Genomic DNA, 19006 nt, shown 5'->3' on the forward strand with positions numbered 1-19006 from the left:
GGATTTCGGGTAAAAGAAAGGCGTTTGTTGTTTCAACGCGTGACAAAGACATCACAACATTGTTTTGTACCCGTGTGCGAATTTGTCAAAGTACAACAGTACTAATATAAGCTTTCATAGCTTTCCAGTATATGTGTCGGTGAGAGCCGAATGGATGGTGAACACGGCGGGAGGACTTCACCCCAAGCAAGACGAGTCGTGTTTCGTATTTGCAGCAATCGGAAAGAAAATGCGTCATGTAAACACGCCGTTCGTAATACTTTGCCCCGGTCAGATTCGTTCAGATCAAAATTTCTTTCCAATCGAGATAGCTGGGTATACCGATCGTTGTTCATGTAAACGGTCATTCCGATCGTGTGTCACTGCTGCTCTGGGTTACGTCATACATAGACGGTGTTTCGCTGAGAGAAAGCTAGTGAGCTCATACGGGACCGATCAGCTGCTCTGCGGACGCCCCGCGTAAAGCCCTGCTCCGCTCTCGCCCCGCTGGGTCTCCCCTCTCTTTCAACCCTCTCGAGGGAGATGCGGGGGGGATGCGTGTCCACTGAGGTCTGGACCCGGCATCCGAGCTCTGCGTTCGGGCTCCGGTGCCAGTGGACCGAGTGAACCTCTCTGAGCAGAGCAACCGGATTTATTAATGTGTTTGAGGGGAGGGTGCTTTGTTACGTGTGCGTTTGTTATGTGTGAGAATTCGGACTGCGAGCCGAACCGCCGCTCTGGGTTAGCGGCTGCCGGACTCGCGAGGACAGAGCAGAGCACACAGTGTGTGTGAGCTTTTCAGAGCAGAAATGCCGCTCAGTCCTTAGAAACTGTTCAAAAAAATCACGACACATGGAATTGTGTTTCTAATTGTGCCCCGACAAATAAAGGCTGATCATTTATGTGCAGCCAGGATGCAGATTGCAGCGTTTCCCACATGGTTTGTCCTGGATTTTGTCTCCATCAAAAGGCTAATGTTGTTAGCCTATCCTAACACTGGGTTGTTCTTCACTTCTGTTCTTCTTCCACAAAAAAAGCACTGACCACAAGGATTAAATATAAAATGATGAGAGAACAGGCAGTTCATAATATTCATAAAATTAATAAAAGCACGTTTGGAAGATCGCCTCGTATATTACCGAGCTGCTGCATAAATATGTGACAGCACAGGTTTGTTTACAACGGGACACATTTCCTTTCGGTATTTTCGACACTATATATTTTAGACACGATATTTTGCCCATGTAACCACGCTCTGGTCGACAATCCTGTAGATGTCGTTCACGTCGATTTTCGGGAGACCTTGTAGAAAACGGGTGAAATATGCCATCTTTCGCAATCAAAATCTGCCGTGTCGCTGCTATAGAAGTCGCAAACCGGAAATGGTCGGCCTCACACTCAAGGCGGCGGAAGTAGAACTCCTTACTTTCGTGCACGGAGCCTATTGTAACTCAACTGTTCATTCAGAACCAAATACCCACAGTCAGAGACGAGTCATCTTTTTTTTTTGCTCTGCAACTTCCTGCTGCTCCTCGGTCCAATAAAGGAACATTAATGTTCAGTTCCCTCAATGTAGAGAACGGTATAATAATACCTTCTCTGGGCTTTCTAACAGATTCCACTGGTTATTTTTGATCTCCTGCAGCTCGTCAAACTTGGCAGTAACATCATCGATGGTAAGCTGCAGAAGATCCCAGAATCCAGCCAAGTCCTGAGATGTGGGTCTGGGCATGGCGCTGGGGTCCTGAAAGATGGAGCAAATGTGTTTTTTTCATAGTACATGTTAAAAACAAAAATATTTTAATTTCAGACTTCGAAAAGAAAAAATCATTTTTTTTTAGTTTGGGGCGGGGGGTGAAATATGATTTTCGTCATTCAAACAAACAGGTCTGATTTCCCACTTTATGCTTTGGTGGGTATTACCGTTCTGACCACTGAGGGGCAGTACAGAGCTAAAATTAAGTCAAAGAAACTTTCAAAATGTCAGAGGCACCTTGACCTTGACAGTTACTTTATGTGTAATATTTTGAATACATTTGGATTTAAATCTGTGTTATTTAGTCATACTTGGTGATGGTAACTACTGATGTAGCCACAGCTCCCCTGGGGCAGACTGACAGGGGCGTGGGTGCCAGGACACGCCTACGGCCCCTCTGACCATCACATTCTTACACGTTCACACACTAGTGGAGCCACACTCGAGGGATGGTGAAGTGTCTTGCTCAAGGACACAACAACAGTTGACTGAGAGGAGTGGGGATTGAACCATCAACTTTTTGATCTTTGGCCTTTCTGCTCAAACTGAGCCACTGCTGCCCTGAATTTGCTCTTTTGTTTAAGATGGTCACCTTTTTGTAAGTGTGATAGCAAAAAAATTCTAAAATTTTTTTACAGTTACAAAGTGCAGTTCGTCCATCCACAAAGCAACACTCAACCCTTTAGTCTTTGAGAGATACCTAAGATCTTAAGACCAAGACTCTACTAATGGTCCTTCTATCTAATGAGGGGCAAAAAAACACACCGTGTTTCTATAAAGACTTAAAAAAATACAAACACACTCACAAAACCTAACAAACTTATCCTTGGTTTTTCTGTATATTATAATACTTTTTATGAACATCCTTCCATCCATCCTCTTCCGCTCATCCAGGGCCGGGTCGAGGGGGCAGCAGATTAAGCAAAGATGCCCAGACTTCCCTCTCCCCAGCCACTTCCTACAGCTCCTCGCAGGGGACCCCCAAATGTTCCCTGGACAGTTGGGAGATGTAGTCTCTCTAATGTGTTCTGGGTCTTCCCTGGAGCCTTCGCCCAGTGGGACACCGAAAACCTCCCCAGGGAGGCTTCCAGGAGGCATCAGGACCAGATGCAGGAACCACCTCAGCTGGTTCCTCTTGATATGGAGGAGCAGCGGCTCTACTCAGAGCTCTCTCCGGCTGACCGAGCTTCTACCCCTATGTCTAAGGGAGCACCCAGCCACCCTACGGAGAATGCTCATTTTAGCTGCTTGAATTTGGGACATCATTCTTTTGGTCATGGCCCAGAGCTCATGACCATAGGTGAATATTGGAACGGAGATCGACTGGTAAATTGAGAGCTTTGCTTTCTGGCTCAGCTCTCTCTTCACCACAACGGACCAGTACAGCGACCGCATAACTATGGATGCTGCACCAATCCGCCTATCGATCTCTCGCTCCGATCTTCCCTCACTCGTGAACAAGACCCCAAGATTTTACAACTCCTTCACCTGGGGAAGTAGCACTCCATCCACCCAGAGAGGGCAAACTACCTTTTTCCGGTCGAGAACCATAGCCGCAGACTTAGCTGTGCTGGCCCTCAGCTCAGCCGCTTCACACTTTGCCGCAAACTGCCCAATTCATGCTGGAGGTCCTGGCCTGATGAAGCCAACAGGATGACATTGTTTGCAAAGAGCAGAGAAGAAATCCTGCGGTCCCCAAACCAGGCCCCCTCCAGCCCCTGGCTGCGTCCAGAAATTCTACCGCCTGATATAAACTGACCATGTATAAGCGGGTTAATGACCTTCGTAGTCTTCGCGTCAGACGGCTCAGGCTTCCATGGAATGCGTTAAAAAGTGATAATGCACACTTCGTCGGCCATTAACCCTTACCTAGCTCTGTGGTTACTCTACAAAATAGTTTGCTGGAGACGTGACATGATGTTCAAACAGCCAGATAGTGAAGCAGTCTATTATTCAAAGTCTGACTTCTCTTTCAGTGTGCTGTCTCTGAGCATTAATGGATAGCTTCAACACAGGTACTGCTTCCTATTGGAATTCCCCTTTCGATTACAGCACGGTCAATAGCAGCAGAGAGAATGTTCCACTATTGATTCCTGTGGTTTATTTCTGGAAGGTGCACAAGTGCAGCATCAGGACAAGCACCTTCTCAAGCCTAAGAGCAGTGGGAGCTTATCAACAAGTTCACTCACAGGGAATCCTGTTTTCTGTGAAACACATTGGCCTGATGCAAATCTAAACAAGGATTTTTCTTAGAAGTCAAGCGTAACACCATATTCGTAACTTACCATATTCTGCTGGCACAGCCAGTAAAATTGCTGAAACTTTTGTGACATTAAAAGCTGGGCACTTCCAACAGCACTTCTGATTTTTCCTAAGACTGGAAACAAAGAAATTCTGAATAAACTGCAGTTTACTTATAGTTAATTTAAGATTACAGAGTGTTTGTGATAGCCAACATGGCATTAGCTCATAAAAAATATCAGATGTGATTGAAAAGGCACTCACTTTCCTCCGACAGGTCATTGTCCTCTGCTTCTTGCTCCATGTCCTTGCACCATCCCTCCAACCTTTTGGTTTCATTGTGAAGGAGCTGCATGAACCAGCTCCCATCCCTGCGAAGTGGCGACACTCTGCCTGTGTCCGTGCTCTCCAGGCTGGGCTCCACCAGCCAGGGTTCAGGTTGCGGGCTAGTAGGCCGACTAGAAGGTCGATGGTCTTCTCTGTAACTAAACAGGCCCTGTGTACGCACCGTTCGGATGGCTCCATACTGAGTTGGAGTGCTGGGCTCCGAGTGGCGACCAAAGCCACCACCAAACTGCAGACCTTTGTCTTCCATAGAAGGAAAGCCCTCTAGCTCCAAATCTGCCTGTACTGCAGTTGTCACACTGTTGGAGCGCTTGAACCTTCCACGTCTAAGTGGGAAAACGCACAATGTAAAAGTATGTAACTTAAAACAAAATGCACAACTGTTCCAAAAACTCACCGCTTCTTGTCTTCCACTTGGATCCCTATAGAGTGGAACTGAGGAAGACCTGTTTTATCAGCCTCTGTGTCTGTAGCAGGTTCCACCTGAGAAATATCAAGAGAACAGTTATACTTTTTTTTACTAGAAGCAAGACATTTGTTAAATAAATAAACTCTTATGTGTATTTATTAACTGAAAATCTTTAATAAAAAGCTAATCAAAAAATAAATCCATCATAGAAGATGAGGAACAAATTGTTGGAACAGGTTAGTTTACCAATCATAACTTAAAAACATATGTATTGTGACTTAAAAAAAAGCAGAACAGTTGTTTTGAAAATCTCTTGCTTAAACCAATACATCCTGTTTTGATTGACAGCCAAAATAATTGTTTGCTTTGAAGTATCCTTATTTTCATAGATGTCTTTCACATAATACTAATTTCATTGGTAAAATCTTTGACGTATTTTAGAATATAAAAGATCATTTCATAAAAAGGAAAGTATGCAGTATAACAAATATGCTGCCAACACTGTTTCATAAATTCAAGTTTGTGTCAAGTGTTTATAGTGTGGTACTACTGGATTAAAAACAACCTGAGTGTTGTTGTTTGGTCTTGAGTTATTGTCTTACTTGTATACCAATAGAAGAACGTGGTGTTTTGAGGTACTCCTCAGCCTTGGACACCAGCACCGCTTTGTCGCATGTCTGCACAGACGTGTGGCTGCCTAAAGATGCATGCCTCTTGCTTGCTCCTGTCTCCATGACCATGGTGACTGCCTTGGCGCTGTCGAGGCTGTCCATGGAGCTGTAGATGGGGCGGCCGAGGCTGTCTGTTGTCCACAGACCACCTCGTGGATGCCTGCCCCCCTGGTAGGCATCTTGGGTGGACTCTGTGCTGCTCTGGGCTGTCACAGAGATAAGAGGCTTGGTGGTGGTGCGTGGGGGCACAGGAGGTGGAGTCTTCTTGTAACTTGGTGGATATGACACCACTTGATAGCATAAGCAGGATGAGAAGCCAAGGACAAAGCAAAACAAAGGCAGAATAAATAAAATCATAATAAAATCATGATTATGGAAAATGGTGCCAGGCTGGAAGGATTAGTACTGCAGTTCTTTGTCTCATACAAGAATCTTATTGCACGAAGGAAGAAAAAGCATCATGACATGACAGAAGCATTTATTCAGCAAGGGGAGAGTTAGAAATGTGTAAAGCAACAGCAATTTTTTTTTCCAAATAGCAAAATGAAAAATTATAGAAATATTTGTGTTTTTAAAAGCAGCACACAGCTTTGATGATTGCAGATCCAGGAGGGCCTTATAGCAGAAATGGTAGTGTTCACATTTCAATTGCTTTGGAAAAGCAAAAGGAAATGCTTAACGTTAAACCAAAAGAAGTTGAAATTCAATGGGAAAAGTTGGATTTCAAAAGTTAAAAAATATATATATTTCGATGAGTGTCACTGATCCAGGTTGATTCCATCATAGTAGTAGGTTTAGGGGCTCTCATCTGGACTTAGTTTTTAAAGTTGGAAGACGTTTCACCTCTTATCCAAAAGGCTTTGTCAAATCTGGATAAGAGGTGAAACGTCACTTTAAAAACTAAGTCCAGAACTTGAACTACTGCATACATCTATTGGATTGATAGGTATGGTTTCATTACTTTTCAACCAACTTTCTTATTTCAGCAGGGAGATTAACTGCAATTAATCCCATTAATGATAATTCTGTTCAGTTTTCCTTTTCAAGTTAATGTTAAATGTGAATGAATCAAAGCAAAAGAATAGAGAGTGAGTCCATCAAGTACACACCCTGACAGGGCTCTTAATCAATAGCTTCCGTCATTTTCTTATGAAGTCTCCCATTCATTAAACTAAATTTATTTAGAAAAATGCCAAAAAAGTTATATCTAGCAGAGGTTGTACATCACAATGACAGGATTGGCTGTTTTGTCAGCTCAAGTGATCCCTCTAGTAGACATTGCACACACAATTGTGCACAATTCTGGATACCAGGCTGAAAATATTTTTGTCCTGGTTAACATTATTTAATGTCCAAGTCTAAATAAAACTTTAAATAAAACGTCCTCAAACACATCTCAAATGAGAATGTCAAAAAAATTGTTGAAGTTATCCAAATCTTTTTTGAGTCACTAGCTCTTTTGGAATGACGCATTAGATACTCTTGACACTAATCAAAGGGGTCAAATTAAATGGCAGTTAAAACGCACTTGGCTTTTGGAGAAAAAAGGGATAAATTAAAAAACTGAGAACTAATTTATTACATATTGATTAAAATCCCAGCTTTGCCCAAAATTTTTTATATGCATTGGTGGTGTTATGTTAAAATTGCAGCTTTAGTAAAGACATCACTTCTAACCGTTTAACATTAGAGCTTTAGCTCCTGTGTTGACCTTCTTTTAACTACCATAACTCTTCAACTGTTGACGCCATTAACCCAATTACAGAAGATTCTAAAGTGAAGAAAAGCAGCCTTGCACTGATGTGCAACATTTGAGGTGCTTAGACCAGGGGTCGGCAACCTTTTTTACTCAGAGCCATTTGGGACCGCCCCTAATAAATGGCGTATAAATGGCGTATACTTGTATAGCGCCTTTCTTCCTACAAGGACAAAGCGCTTTACAGTCACAAACCCATTCACCCAGTTACACACACATTCACTCACACATTCACACACTGATGGCGGCTCCGCTGCCAAACACAGGCGCCTGCCTACCACCAGAGGCAAGGTGGGGTTCAGTGTCTTAATAAAAAAGAAAGCTCCCGGAGCCACAACCTGTTTTGACATCATTATATATATTATGCATGTATATATTATTCAAAGGTGCTCATTACGTCGATCGCGATCTACCGGTCGATCTTCAATGACATGAGTGTAGATCGCGGGCCAGAAAAGAACTTCTTTAAAATCCACCAGCCAATCAAATCCTCACTGAGAAGTACGGGACTTGATTGACATGGAGATTGGCCAATCGGAGATCGTCTGAAGCATACACCGCTGCAAATGCACATTATGTTCTTTAAAGGATGATACAGCTGCCGCGTGTGGGAGGAGTTACTGGTTCTGGTCTGATCGCTGCGTGGAGCGATGTGTTTATCAATGCATGGTAGACACTGAGAATGTGGAGAGATCAGGATTATTATTTTGAAGAGCTCTACTTGGTAATCATGTTTCCATGTGTGAGTTCATAAAATCATCCCAGAGAAAGTCTCTGCTTCAACTCCTGCAGGGAAAGCTGCATCTGAATCTGACGCCCGTGTTTCCATCTCTCTGACAGAGTTTGAAGCCAAAGCCCCTCCTCCGCCTCTCCACCTGCTTTTCCTCTCTACCTGTTCACCTGTTCATATCCTCTGCAGCTGAGAGTTGGTTTCCCCCGCGCTCCTCAGTGTGTCCTACACAGAGAGCGCTAAATACGATAGTCTGGTCGCTCCAGCGCAGCACAAGGATGAAAGAGCCGGACGCAGGTTATAGCGGGGATAGAGCGGGTTAAGAAAATGAATGGAAGAAGGCGGCCTGCTGAAGAAATATTCAATATTGTACACATTTTATTTTTAGTCTGAACTATCTTTTATTTAGAAAAATCTTTTATTTTATCAGTCCAGTATGAAAAAAAACATCATCAAAAGCTGTGTTGGGCGGTTTTTGGCTGGGTCTGGCGGTTTTCAGATGACTTTTCGGCTGGAAACCAGTGACTCTATCTGGCAACGCTGGCGCAAACTCTCAGTCTGTCATCAGTCTCTGCCCCGCGGTACGTCAAGTTCCCGGCAGAAGATCGGAGTGTTTATTGAAGCCGCCCCGCGTGTCTCTCCCTGCTATCAGCTCTGCAGGTCTCGCCCGATAAATACGAGCTCATTACGAAGCTGTTTTTTTACGTGGCTCGTGCTTCGTGCGGAGCTAGCAGCGCCTTTGAAATGCCATGAAAATTGAAAAAACTAAAATAAAATTTAATTATTATAAAATACTCATTATTTTCCAAAGTCACAGGGAGCCACAACAGATGGATGAACGAGCCACATGTGGCTCCGGAGCCATGGGTTGCCGACCCCTGGCTTAGACAATCCAGGTAAATCAACTCATTCAGTTACAGAGAAAAGTGGCTTGGCGCTGTTACGCAACACTCTACGTTGATTCACGTTGATCATGTAAATAGTCGAAGAGTTACGGTAAAACAGAGAGTGTGTTATTTAGGCATCGCCGGCGACATCTCCGGTTTTAAAGGGTTAAACAAAAATATCAAGTCAAGAAATGTATACCTTATATCTTCCAATTGAGGCCAGTCTCTAATTGATGCCAGTCTCCAACAAACGCCGGGTTCAACATGTGCTCGTTACTTTAGCCTCTAATATTGGCCGGGCTCCCTTACAACACCACCACCACCAAGACACCTCCCCCCACACACACACAGTCGTGCAGATGCCGGGTGTTTTGTTGTGTGAGCCAATTTAGCCATGGCTAATAAACACTCATTCGATTTAAACCTTGTGCGGTGGCATACGCCACAGGTCATTCTGGTGAAGAATCTGCACAACATTTTGGGATGCATCCTAAATGAATTCAAGAATGACGCAGATTGGTGATATTGAGAGGACGGCTACAGATAAAGGAGCTAAAAGGAAACAATTCCCTGGTGAAGGTGAAAAGAAAGCGAGTGATAAATTAGAAGAGCTGGTTTTAACATGAATACTTGAGCAAAGGTGGGCGTGTCTCCAGGAAAATGAGAGCCTTCTGGATTTTTGATATGGCGATTGAAAATGCTTCAAAGAAAAGGAAGCAGCCAGTGTTAATCATAACATAATACAATATTCTTATTTCAATAAATCCTGAAATGTTCATCTGGTGGTGGTGTCTCCATTTTGTGAGCGAATATTACAGCAAAATAAACATCACCATTCTGTCTGTGATGGAAAAAACACTGGTCTCCAATGCATGTCTCTTGCAAACGACAGGCTGCCAAATTTTTGGAATAAACGCAGGGGCTACTACTGAAGGATATACGGTACATTAAGATGCATCCATAATTAAAATCAACATTTTTAGACTGAGCAGACAGCTTTTATTTTTATTGTTCAGCTGACCTCTTCAGGTTTGTTTTTACCTCTGCTGTGGGAGAGGTTTGGTAATTAGTAATTCCTCTGCTCCACATACCGACAACGTTTCTACAGTAACAACACAATACAATGGGAATATTTAACCTGTTGCAGACTTGACTTCCTCAAAGATATAAATACCAATAGTTCTGTAAGACACAATGGGTGTCCAGTAAAACACAAGGATCAACTCTATGACTCATAGAGTTTAAACTCAGCAGTTTCTATTACCACTCAGCGGAGTTGTTTGACTTACTTCCAAAATAAAAATATATTAAAATGTTTCGAGACTACTGATTCATTAACTGCTTATGTATTAACATTCATTTGTACGCTTCTAAGTTTATTTGCCAATTAACTTATTTCATTAATATTTTGCTAAAAGATATTGGTAAGATTGAAAACATTTTCATTTTTAGTCATTGAAAATTCTTCATTCTTTTACAATGTTTAATCTCCATTTCTCAAAACTCCTTGTCTGTTTTAAAAGTGGATATTCTGATCTGCAAAGGGAACAATAAAAAAAATGATATGCAACAGGAAACACAACACTACAAATGGGACCAATCACAGTTATTAATGTCTGAGGAAACTTAAATGTTTGCACAGTGATGCAAGCAGTAATTGATTCCTCAAGTTGTCCCACTTTGAAAAATAATCTGTAATGTTCATCATAGAAACACTTTAATTGTAAGAGAACTGATGTAAAAGAAAAATCGAGGAAATCATAAGTCGAAAATCTTAAAGGAACATATTTTCTACTGTATGCCCATCCAAGCTAAAAGTAGAAATGCAAATAATGAAAAATATTCTGGGGTTCAAATTGAAGTTAAATCATTTTTACAATCTTCTACATAAAAAAACACATATTTTAATCCAAAAAAGTATGGACACATTTAAAACAATTCCTCTTTATAAAAATGTTCCTCCTCTGGATGTGTAGAATAAATCAATAACATTTATTTTTGAGTACTTGAGAATCTCCTGGAGGCATCCAGCATTTTCACATGACACTGAAAAAACCTATTGGGTATTATTTCTCATCCTTTTTTTTTACGTCTCCTATTTATCTACTCGTAAAATATTTTGACAATTTAGCCTTTTGATTTCAACATTTTTTCCAAAACAAACTCAATAATGCTCCTTTGCAATGTCCAAAGATTTTTTATTTGACTGGAAAAATTTACAAGCATAAAGGCAGTAATGGAGGGGTTAGTGGATGTGAACTTGGTACCTGGAGGTGGCTGAGCACGGTCCACGCTGCATGCAGTCGGGAGACGAAACTGAATCCCTGCAAGGAACAAGTGTTGTCAATTAGAGCATTTATGTTGTAGGGAAAAGGGAAGTGAAAAAAATTCCTTCTTATTTTTTAGTATAAAAACTAAAATATTGATTTTAGTTCTTGCATTTCATTGACTCACTTAGAAATTATGTTTGGTTTGTCATGAATCTTTATTTATATTTAATTTTTTCTATAAACAAGATCCAAAAAAGACTGAAAGAAAACTCTCTGATAAATATATATGTTTTTAATAGTTGTTTTAAGCTCCTAACAGTTAAAAACAAAACCTACATTCTTAGTATTATCAGATTAGAAATATTGTGTCTGTTTCTTTTTTGCCCCTTGTGGCATTGGCATAACTCAGAACTTTGCTGACAGTGCTCATGGGCAACATTCCTATTAAGGATTATTGAATTGATTTTTGACCCATAAATCTAAGATGACCTACATGTGGACTTTTTCTTTAATTGGTACAGCTGCCAATAGAGTTCACAAACATTCCTTTTATATTTAAGAAACAAAGGCACAGTAAAGATTATGGCAATTGGTGATTAAAAATATTTTGTTCTAGAAATTTGCCAATAAACTCAATTGCTTTTTGAGAAAAAAAAGATCAAAGCTTTAATAGAAAATCTGTTTAGAGAAGCTGTATATATAATGGAACTTTGCCCATCTGCACTGCATTAATACTGTCGCATACTTTGGTTAATGAGTTAAGACAGTATATATTTATACATAATCAAAAAGGAAGTGAAGCATAACATGTCGTTTTAAATATACTTACATTAAATGTGTAATTCCTGCCCTGTCTTGTTTCAGGTACATGACCTGGGTCATGGCACTGCATATTTGTCTGCTGAATTTCTTAATACATTAATAACCTGAAAAAAACTTCATAGTCAACCTTGTATTACCATATCTGGCCTTAGAATAATTGCGCCCGTCAAAGTAAATTACATTAATAACAATTATATGGTAATATTGGGTTTTAGACCAGTATTCATCTGTTCTGTGTCAACATCGCTTAGAATTTATGAGCATATTTAAGTTAAATCTTGGTATAATATGATTTGGAATGTCTGCTGTTATAGGAAATATATACCAATCTCTTTGTTTAATCATCTCATAAAGGAGATGGGAAACTATAAACTGAATGAATAGTTTCAGACGCATTTGGCAGCTACTAAAAACCATCAAAACATGCAGATCATGCCCTACAGATTATTCAAACAGGGCTCATAATGTAATGATAAAAAGCTATGAATTTATAAAACTAATTTAGCTGTTAAAATACTGATATATATTTTAAAAGATAGCTATTATTTTCTATCTTTTATTTACTATATTGGTCGTTTCTTTAGAAATGCTTTCCTGCCAAGAAATGTTTGTCTTTTTTAAGCAATATTTCTTGTTTAAATTTATTTCTATAACAAATGAAGAGTAAGTGTGGAAACAAGTAAATACAAAAATTGAACTTCTGAACACAGTTCTGAAACAAAATGCAAGAAAGTTTGTTTTCATTTTCACGTTTTTACCTCTGGATCCATGAGATTCACTTTATATGAAGTGCAGTTACACTGCTACGCTCAAAACAGTTACTTTTTTTCGTCACGCTGAATATGTTTTCATTTATTTTTGAGAATTTAAATGAATCATTTGCGCGCACAGCAAAAATAGGATAATGGCAGCACTTCATGTAAAGTTTGAAAAACATTTCATTTCATAGTAATTCTATTACAGAAAACATGTAACAGACCTTTACTTGAACCTTTTTTGTCCGCAAGACCCTTAAATCTTTTGCTCCATTGTGCGTTCGACTTATTTAAGTGAGTGCTGAAAACAGTCTGGTAGTTGCTTCATTCCATCCAGTATCTCCATTTGTGCCAGACTGATTCTTGAACAAGGTAGTGGACTGACGTTAGCGGAGAGGCTTGTAAGATGCTGTCCAGGTTACTCAGGTCTGGGTTGGTTGTGGCTAAATGATGACCAATGAGTGATGAGCAGCATACATGAGCATGGGGGCTGGAAATGTAACAAAATGAACATGGACTCTGGGAGGCCAAAAACATGTTTTCCTTCTTATTTTAAACCAAAATATAACCAACAAGCTTATGATTGTCTTGCCTATAGGCGAAATAGTATTTTCAAATGAATTTACTCTAAAGATTAGTTCTCTGCCTTGCTTAAAAAATATAGTTTATTTTCCAATATAATAAGCAAAGAATTAAAGTTCTTGAGATTTTTTTTGCGTGCACCATATTCAAATAAGTTTTAACATTCAAACGATTTATATTTTCTCACAAAGTTGTGCAGTTACCTTATTTTAACACAGAAATGACAAATTCATTGAAAAACTAACCCATACCTAAAATTCTAACTTGAGGAGAGTATATTATAGAGTCTATTTACTCTCATATAACCCGCTTCTTCCGTATGTGTTCAGATTAATTTCTGTCTCTGATCAAATAAATTGACTTTTGAACAATAAAGTTTCTGCACTACAAAACAGGAACTAGAGGTAGAAGTAGAGGTTCAGAAGGCCAAAAGATTCTTTCACCTCTACCAACAATCCCCGTTGAAAAAGTGCATAGATTAATGAATGAATGCACGACATAATGAATGAATGAATGAATGAATGAATGAGTGATGTAACGAATGAATAAGACTAATATGACGAATAGGACAAGTTGGCCCTATGGCAGCATATTGGGTTTCAAATTGGGCTAATAAATGGGTACACTGAATTGAGAAGATTGTTTTGTGAAGTATTTCCTCTGCTTAAAAGAACAACCATGTTCTCAGCCACATACATATATACATACAGTGGTGATGCCCCCATGGATGCGAGGTGAGTTAACTTTTTTTATGTATGATCACAAAAATTTTGGATAATTCCACTTCTTTTTAAATAAGATCATTTTCTTGTGTTTGACATTGTAATGAAAAAAGGGCAATTAAGGTATTCTAAGTAAGTGTATCTCTTTTTACATCACAACACTAACTTTTAAATAAATTTGATCAAAAATATGTAAGAAATAAAAAGTGATTCAAATAATCAGAGGTTAGATAAAGTTTGGTAAATGTAGTTCTTGAAAAAGTTCAAGGAAAACAACTAGTTCTGGTAGAAAATAAGAACTTAATCAAATAAGTAAGGGATAACAACAGATGAAGTGTGCACTATCAGAAATAAACACATGCCATGGAAGCCTGAACTGTCTGATGCGAAGCATTAATATCTGATATTGCACACTTCGAAAGCCATTATCCCGCTTATACCATGGTCACTTACAAAAGAAAAAGCGGCTGGGTAGCTCGGTTGGTGGGAAGCTACCATGCAGGAAACCAGGGTTCGATTCCCGGAGGGGAATGAGCAATGGTACTGGGGGCAATTACCATATCAATGGCGAGCAGTTAACATCACCCAGTGAGGGTCCTTAGGCAAGACCCTTAACGCTACTGCCTCCGGAGCGCGGTTTCGGCTGCAGCTCACCGCTCTCCAAGGGGATGGGTCAAATGCGGTGAAAGAATTTCCCTTCGTGGGATAAAATACAGTGTATAAAAAAAAAAAAAAAAAAAAAATAATAAATATTCAACCAGTTTTTAGTACTTTATTCTTATTTGTTCAGTTTAGATAACTTTTTCACAAAAAGCAGACTGTTTTCTACGTGGTGCGGGGTGCTGCCACTGTAACATGACCATTTAGCCGCCTGAGCCAGCATCGACCGCGACTGCAGCGGCAAAGGCAAGCGATATGTATGCTGATCGTAACGATAGGTTAAATAAAGAATCAGTTCACGGAGAAAGTTCACCTCTTACCACTTGTTTTTGTTCAGATGATGAAGCTAAAGCTTGTTTTAACGAAGCCAGCCCAGTGATACAGAACATTTCAGATGTGTGACCAGAACCTTTTTTTTAAGGCAGGCATTATCCCTGTGGATTATAATTTTTTGATCCACACCCAGCAGCCAGTCAGAATCCGGACCATGGTATAAATGATAATAAAAAACAAACAAAATCAATAGTTTCTTGGTAAATTGGCTTAATAAATGTGTATGGATTAACATATGAAAGCTGTTCTTTCTCTGTGTTGTATTTTATTTAGCTTTGATGACTTGCAACTGGTTGGAAAGACAAAATTGTGAGAAAATACCACAACTTGTGATTTTTTTATTATTTTTTTTTACCAAAGTTTAGACTAAGGTTGCCCTACATACAAAATGTCAGGTTCTCTTTCACTTCTTAATTTTATCTTTCCCACCTGCAGATTTAAAAAAGGCTTTACTTAGATCTTAGCTGGTGAAGATGGCAATGACCACAATATCAAAACACAGGCTTCAAATCCGCCCAAAGGATCACAAACTTCAAGTGTCCTTGTTACAACTACCAATATTTTCTCATATCAACAGAAGAAAGTTTTCAAATTGTCTCAAAGCATTTGTGATATTTTCTTAATTTTGAGAGGCTGGGCCTTGCTCACATGGGGTTTCAAACATGATCAAAAAGAGCCAGATAAATCCTATCACAGGCACAGAGTTGACCCTGGCAGAGCAATTCATTCTTAATTTATTTTGGGAATATAAAAACATTTTAAAGTTGTTTGTGGTCTTACTAAATTGTAACTGGTTGGGGAAAAATGAGAATTTGACATTCCAAGTACAGAAATGTCATGAAACACAAATAGTTGTGAAAAAATGGCTAAGTAGGATTTCTGGTGAAAAATTTACATTTTCTCGCAATATTTTTGTCTCCAACTAGTGTAAAGTCATACAAACTGTGTCTGGTAACACTTTGCTGAAGAGATTGATAAGTGTCAATACTGGAGGATGCTTCATAATATTGGATTGTTTTCTGTCTAAGTTGGTTTTCTTGCTTGAAGTTGTAATAAAAAATCTAAGATTTTAGAGTTATTTTTGCTCAGATACAAAATACCCTTTAAATACATCAGAAAAGCGGTTCAGTCCTACAAAATCTTGACAAAAAAGTCATGTCAATTTTTTTTCGTTGTGTGCTTGGATCAAAGAAGGACAGTTAGGAAAAACATAAAAGTGCCGAATAGAGAAAAAACAAATGTTATAGACATGTAATGGAAGAAAAAATGAAAATAAAATAAATAATCACACCACAGGATCTAATCAAAAAGCTTATTTTTTTACAAAGTAAAATGTGGATGGATAGGACAAAACAAATGAAACGCTAGAACAACAAACAGAAAAGAAGGTAATAAAGCAGTTCTCTACCAGACCTACCGTACTCTCTACGCCCCCCAGCTAAGCTACGGGTCCCTAAAATAAGGGGGGGGAGGGGAAAAAAGAAAACAAACCAAGAAAAATGAAAGGGTGACATTAAAGAAGAAAGAAAGGCATACTGAAGGAATAGAAGACAAATACAATTTGTGGCTCATGCTCTGTTGAAACTTGTGTAGATGCATAAGAGACAAACCTATTTTCTCTCATGTTTAAATGCATTGTAAAGCTATGACCCCCATTTTCACATATATGACTGCCAAGGCATTTTAGTGCATCATTTGAAGGATTTTGGGAAAATACATTAAAGCCAAAGGAAACTACACATCACCAAATTAGTTTTTAGAAAGAGTTTTAAATTCTTTTTTTTATTTTTTTTAGCATTAACAGTCAGGACCATAAATATTTGGACAGAGACACATTCTTTCTAATTTAGTTTCTGTACATTACCACATTGAATTTGAAATAAAACAACTCGGATGCCATTGAAGTGCAGACTTCCAGCTTTTATTCCATGGGTTGAACAAAAAGATTGCATAAAAATGTGAAAAACTAAAGCATTTTTTAAATACAATCCCTTCATTTCATGGGCTCGCAAGTAATTAGACAAATGAGATAAATGTAAACAAAATGGTTATTACTAATATTTGTTTGAAAACCCTTTGTTGGCAATGACAGCCTGAAGTCTTGAACTCATGGACATCACCAGATGCTGGGTTTTCTCCTTCTTTCAGTTGCTGTTTGTTTGTGGGCCTTTCGGTCAGAAGTTTAGTCTTCAACAAGTCAAATGCTGCTCAATTGGGTTAAGATCAGGTGACTGACTTGGCCATTCAAGAATATTCCACTTCTTTGCTTTAATAAACTCCTGAGTTGCTTTGGCTGTATGTTTTGGGTTGTTGTCCATCTGTATCATGAAACGCCGCCCAATCAGTTTGGCTGCATTCACCTGCATCTGTGCAGACAGTATGTCTCTGAACACCTCAGAATTCATTGTGCTGCTTCTGTCCTGTGTCAAGTCATCAATAAACACTAGTGTCCCAGTGCCACTAGCAGCCATGCATGCCCAGACCATCATCCTATTCTTGAGGCTTATGAGTGGCTTGCATCTTGCAGTGTACCCTCTGTATCTACTTTCATGCAGTCTTCTTTTTATGGTAGACTTGGATATTGATACGCCTACCTCCTGGAGAGTGTTGTTCACTTGGTTGGCTGTTGTGAATGGTTCCTCTTCACCAGGGGAATGATTCTGCGATCAATCATCCACCACTGTTGTCTTCCGTGGACGTCCAGGTCTTTTTGCGTTGCTGAGTTCACCAGTGCTTTCTTTCTTTCTCAGGATGTACCACACTGTTGATTTTGCCACTCCTAATACTGTAGCCATTTCTGGCATGTTATTTTTTCTGTTTTCTCAGCTCAATGATGGCTCCTTTCACCTGCATGGAGAGCTCCTTTGACCGCATGTTGTCTGATCACAGCAAAATCTTCAAAATGCAAGCACAAGTCCTCTAATCAACTCCAGGCCTTTTATCTGCTTCACTCATAATGACATAATAAGGCACATGCCCACACCTGCCCATGCAATAGGATGGAAGTAAAATGGTCCAATTACTTACGAGTCCATGAAATTAAGGGATTGTGTTTAAAAAATGCTTTAGTTTTTGCAATCTTTTTGTTCAAGCATTGGAAAAAAAGCTGAAAGTCTGCACTTCAATGGCATCTGAGTTGTTTTATTTCAAATTCACTGTGGTAATATTTAGAAACTAAATTAGAAAGAATGTCTCTCTGTCCAAATATTTATGACCCTGACTGTAGCAGAGCAGTCCCAGATCTTTTTAACCCTTGTGCTATCCTAGGCACTTTGACATTGGGAGTTGGGTCATCTAGACCCACTAGACAGTACTCTGAACCTTTTTTCTTCAATGATTTGTGATCTTCACTGGTGTCCATGGATTACATGAAATCTTTCCACTTTTATCCACCTTTGTCATGGTAGGGAGAACACGTCAATGTAAGGGTGGGGTCATCTAAGATAGCACAAGGGTTAAAACTGCAACATGAATAAACCTTTTTTTTAAGCATTAAAAGAACAGGGACATTACTGGGGTAGAAAAAAGGTTTATATTCAAGCAGTGTTACAGGTTTAGAGGACATCCTTTTCCATCCAAAAAAAAAAATTTGTCCCAAAAACTGGACTTCACAGAGTTGGTACAATGTTGCATCAAATATGTGAAAACAAACAAACAAAACAAAAAAAAAAAACAATACAAAATATGGCGCATTAATGCACAAAATATGGTTCCTTTGTTGAATACCTTTAAATACCTTTTGTCTATTCTTTTTTCACAGTTTGCAAAGTGTGTTCCTCTTAAATATATATAATTTTGTATAGTATTACTACTATATATAAAGAATTTAATTTTGCTACATTGCAACTTCTTTGGGCTAAATTATGATATGCTAATATAAGACTACAATAAACTGTATTTTTATACAAGTATAAATGTATCGAAAGTTTTTTCTATAGATGTTTTATAATCCTAAAATGTATTTTCCTGAAAAGGTTATCTTAAAGTCTGACTTTTTTACTTCAATATTTTAGGATTTTTGTCAAACTTTAATTTAGTCTGATATAACTATTGGTTCCATTTATTTCATTCTATATTGATTCATATTG

The 19006-nt window shown here is 39.0% G+C and overlaps 1 protein-coding gene across 4 annotated transcripts in view; it reads right to left on the reverse strand.

Annotated features, from left to right (window-relative positions):
- Positions 1-19006, reverse strand: part of LOC101172865 (disks large-associated protein 2) — a 77580-nt gene that overhangs the window by 7966 nt on the left and 50608 nt on the right. Inside the window, exons 6-12 of one of the 4 annotated variants that reach the window (XM_023952816.1) lie at positions 16336-16371; positions 11042-11098; positions 5333-5607; positions 4719-4804; positions 4241-4647; positions 4021-4112; positions 1574-1723 (exon numbers count right to left, since the gene is read on the reverse strand). In XM_023952816.1, the coding sequence (XP_023808584.1) occupies positions 1574-1723; positions 4021-4112; positions 4241-4647; positions 4719-4804; positions 5333-5607; positions 11042-11098; positions 16336-16371 (1103 nt within the window). Of the gene's footprint in view, positions 1-1573; positions 1724-4020; positions 4113-4240; positions 4648-4718; positions 4805-5332; positions 5692-11041; positions 11099-16335; positions 16372-19006 lie in introns of all 4 variants that reach the window. The other 3 variants (XM_020714869.2, XM_023952818.1, XM_023952817.1) reach the window with 3 other exon arrangements.

The sequence above is a fragment of the Oryzias latipes genome, chromosome 24 (genome assembly GCF_002234675.1).
Source record: "Oryzias latipes chromosome 24, ASM223467v1".
NCBI lineage: Eukaryota > Metazoa > Chordata > Actinopteri > Beloniformes > Adrianichthyidae > Oryzias > Oryzias latipes.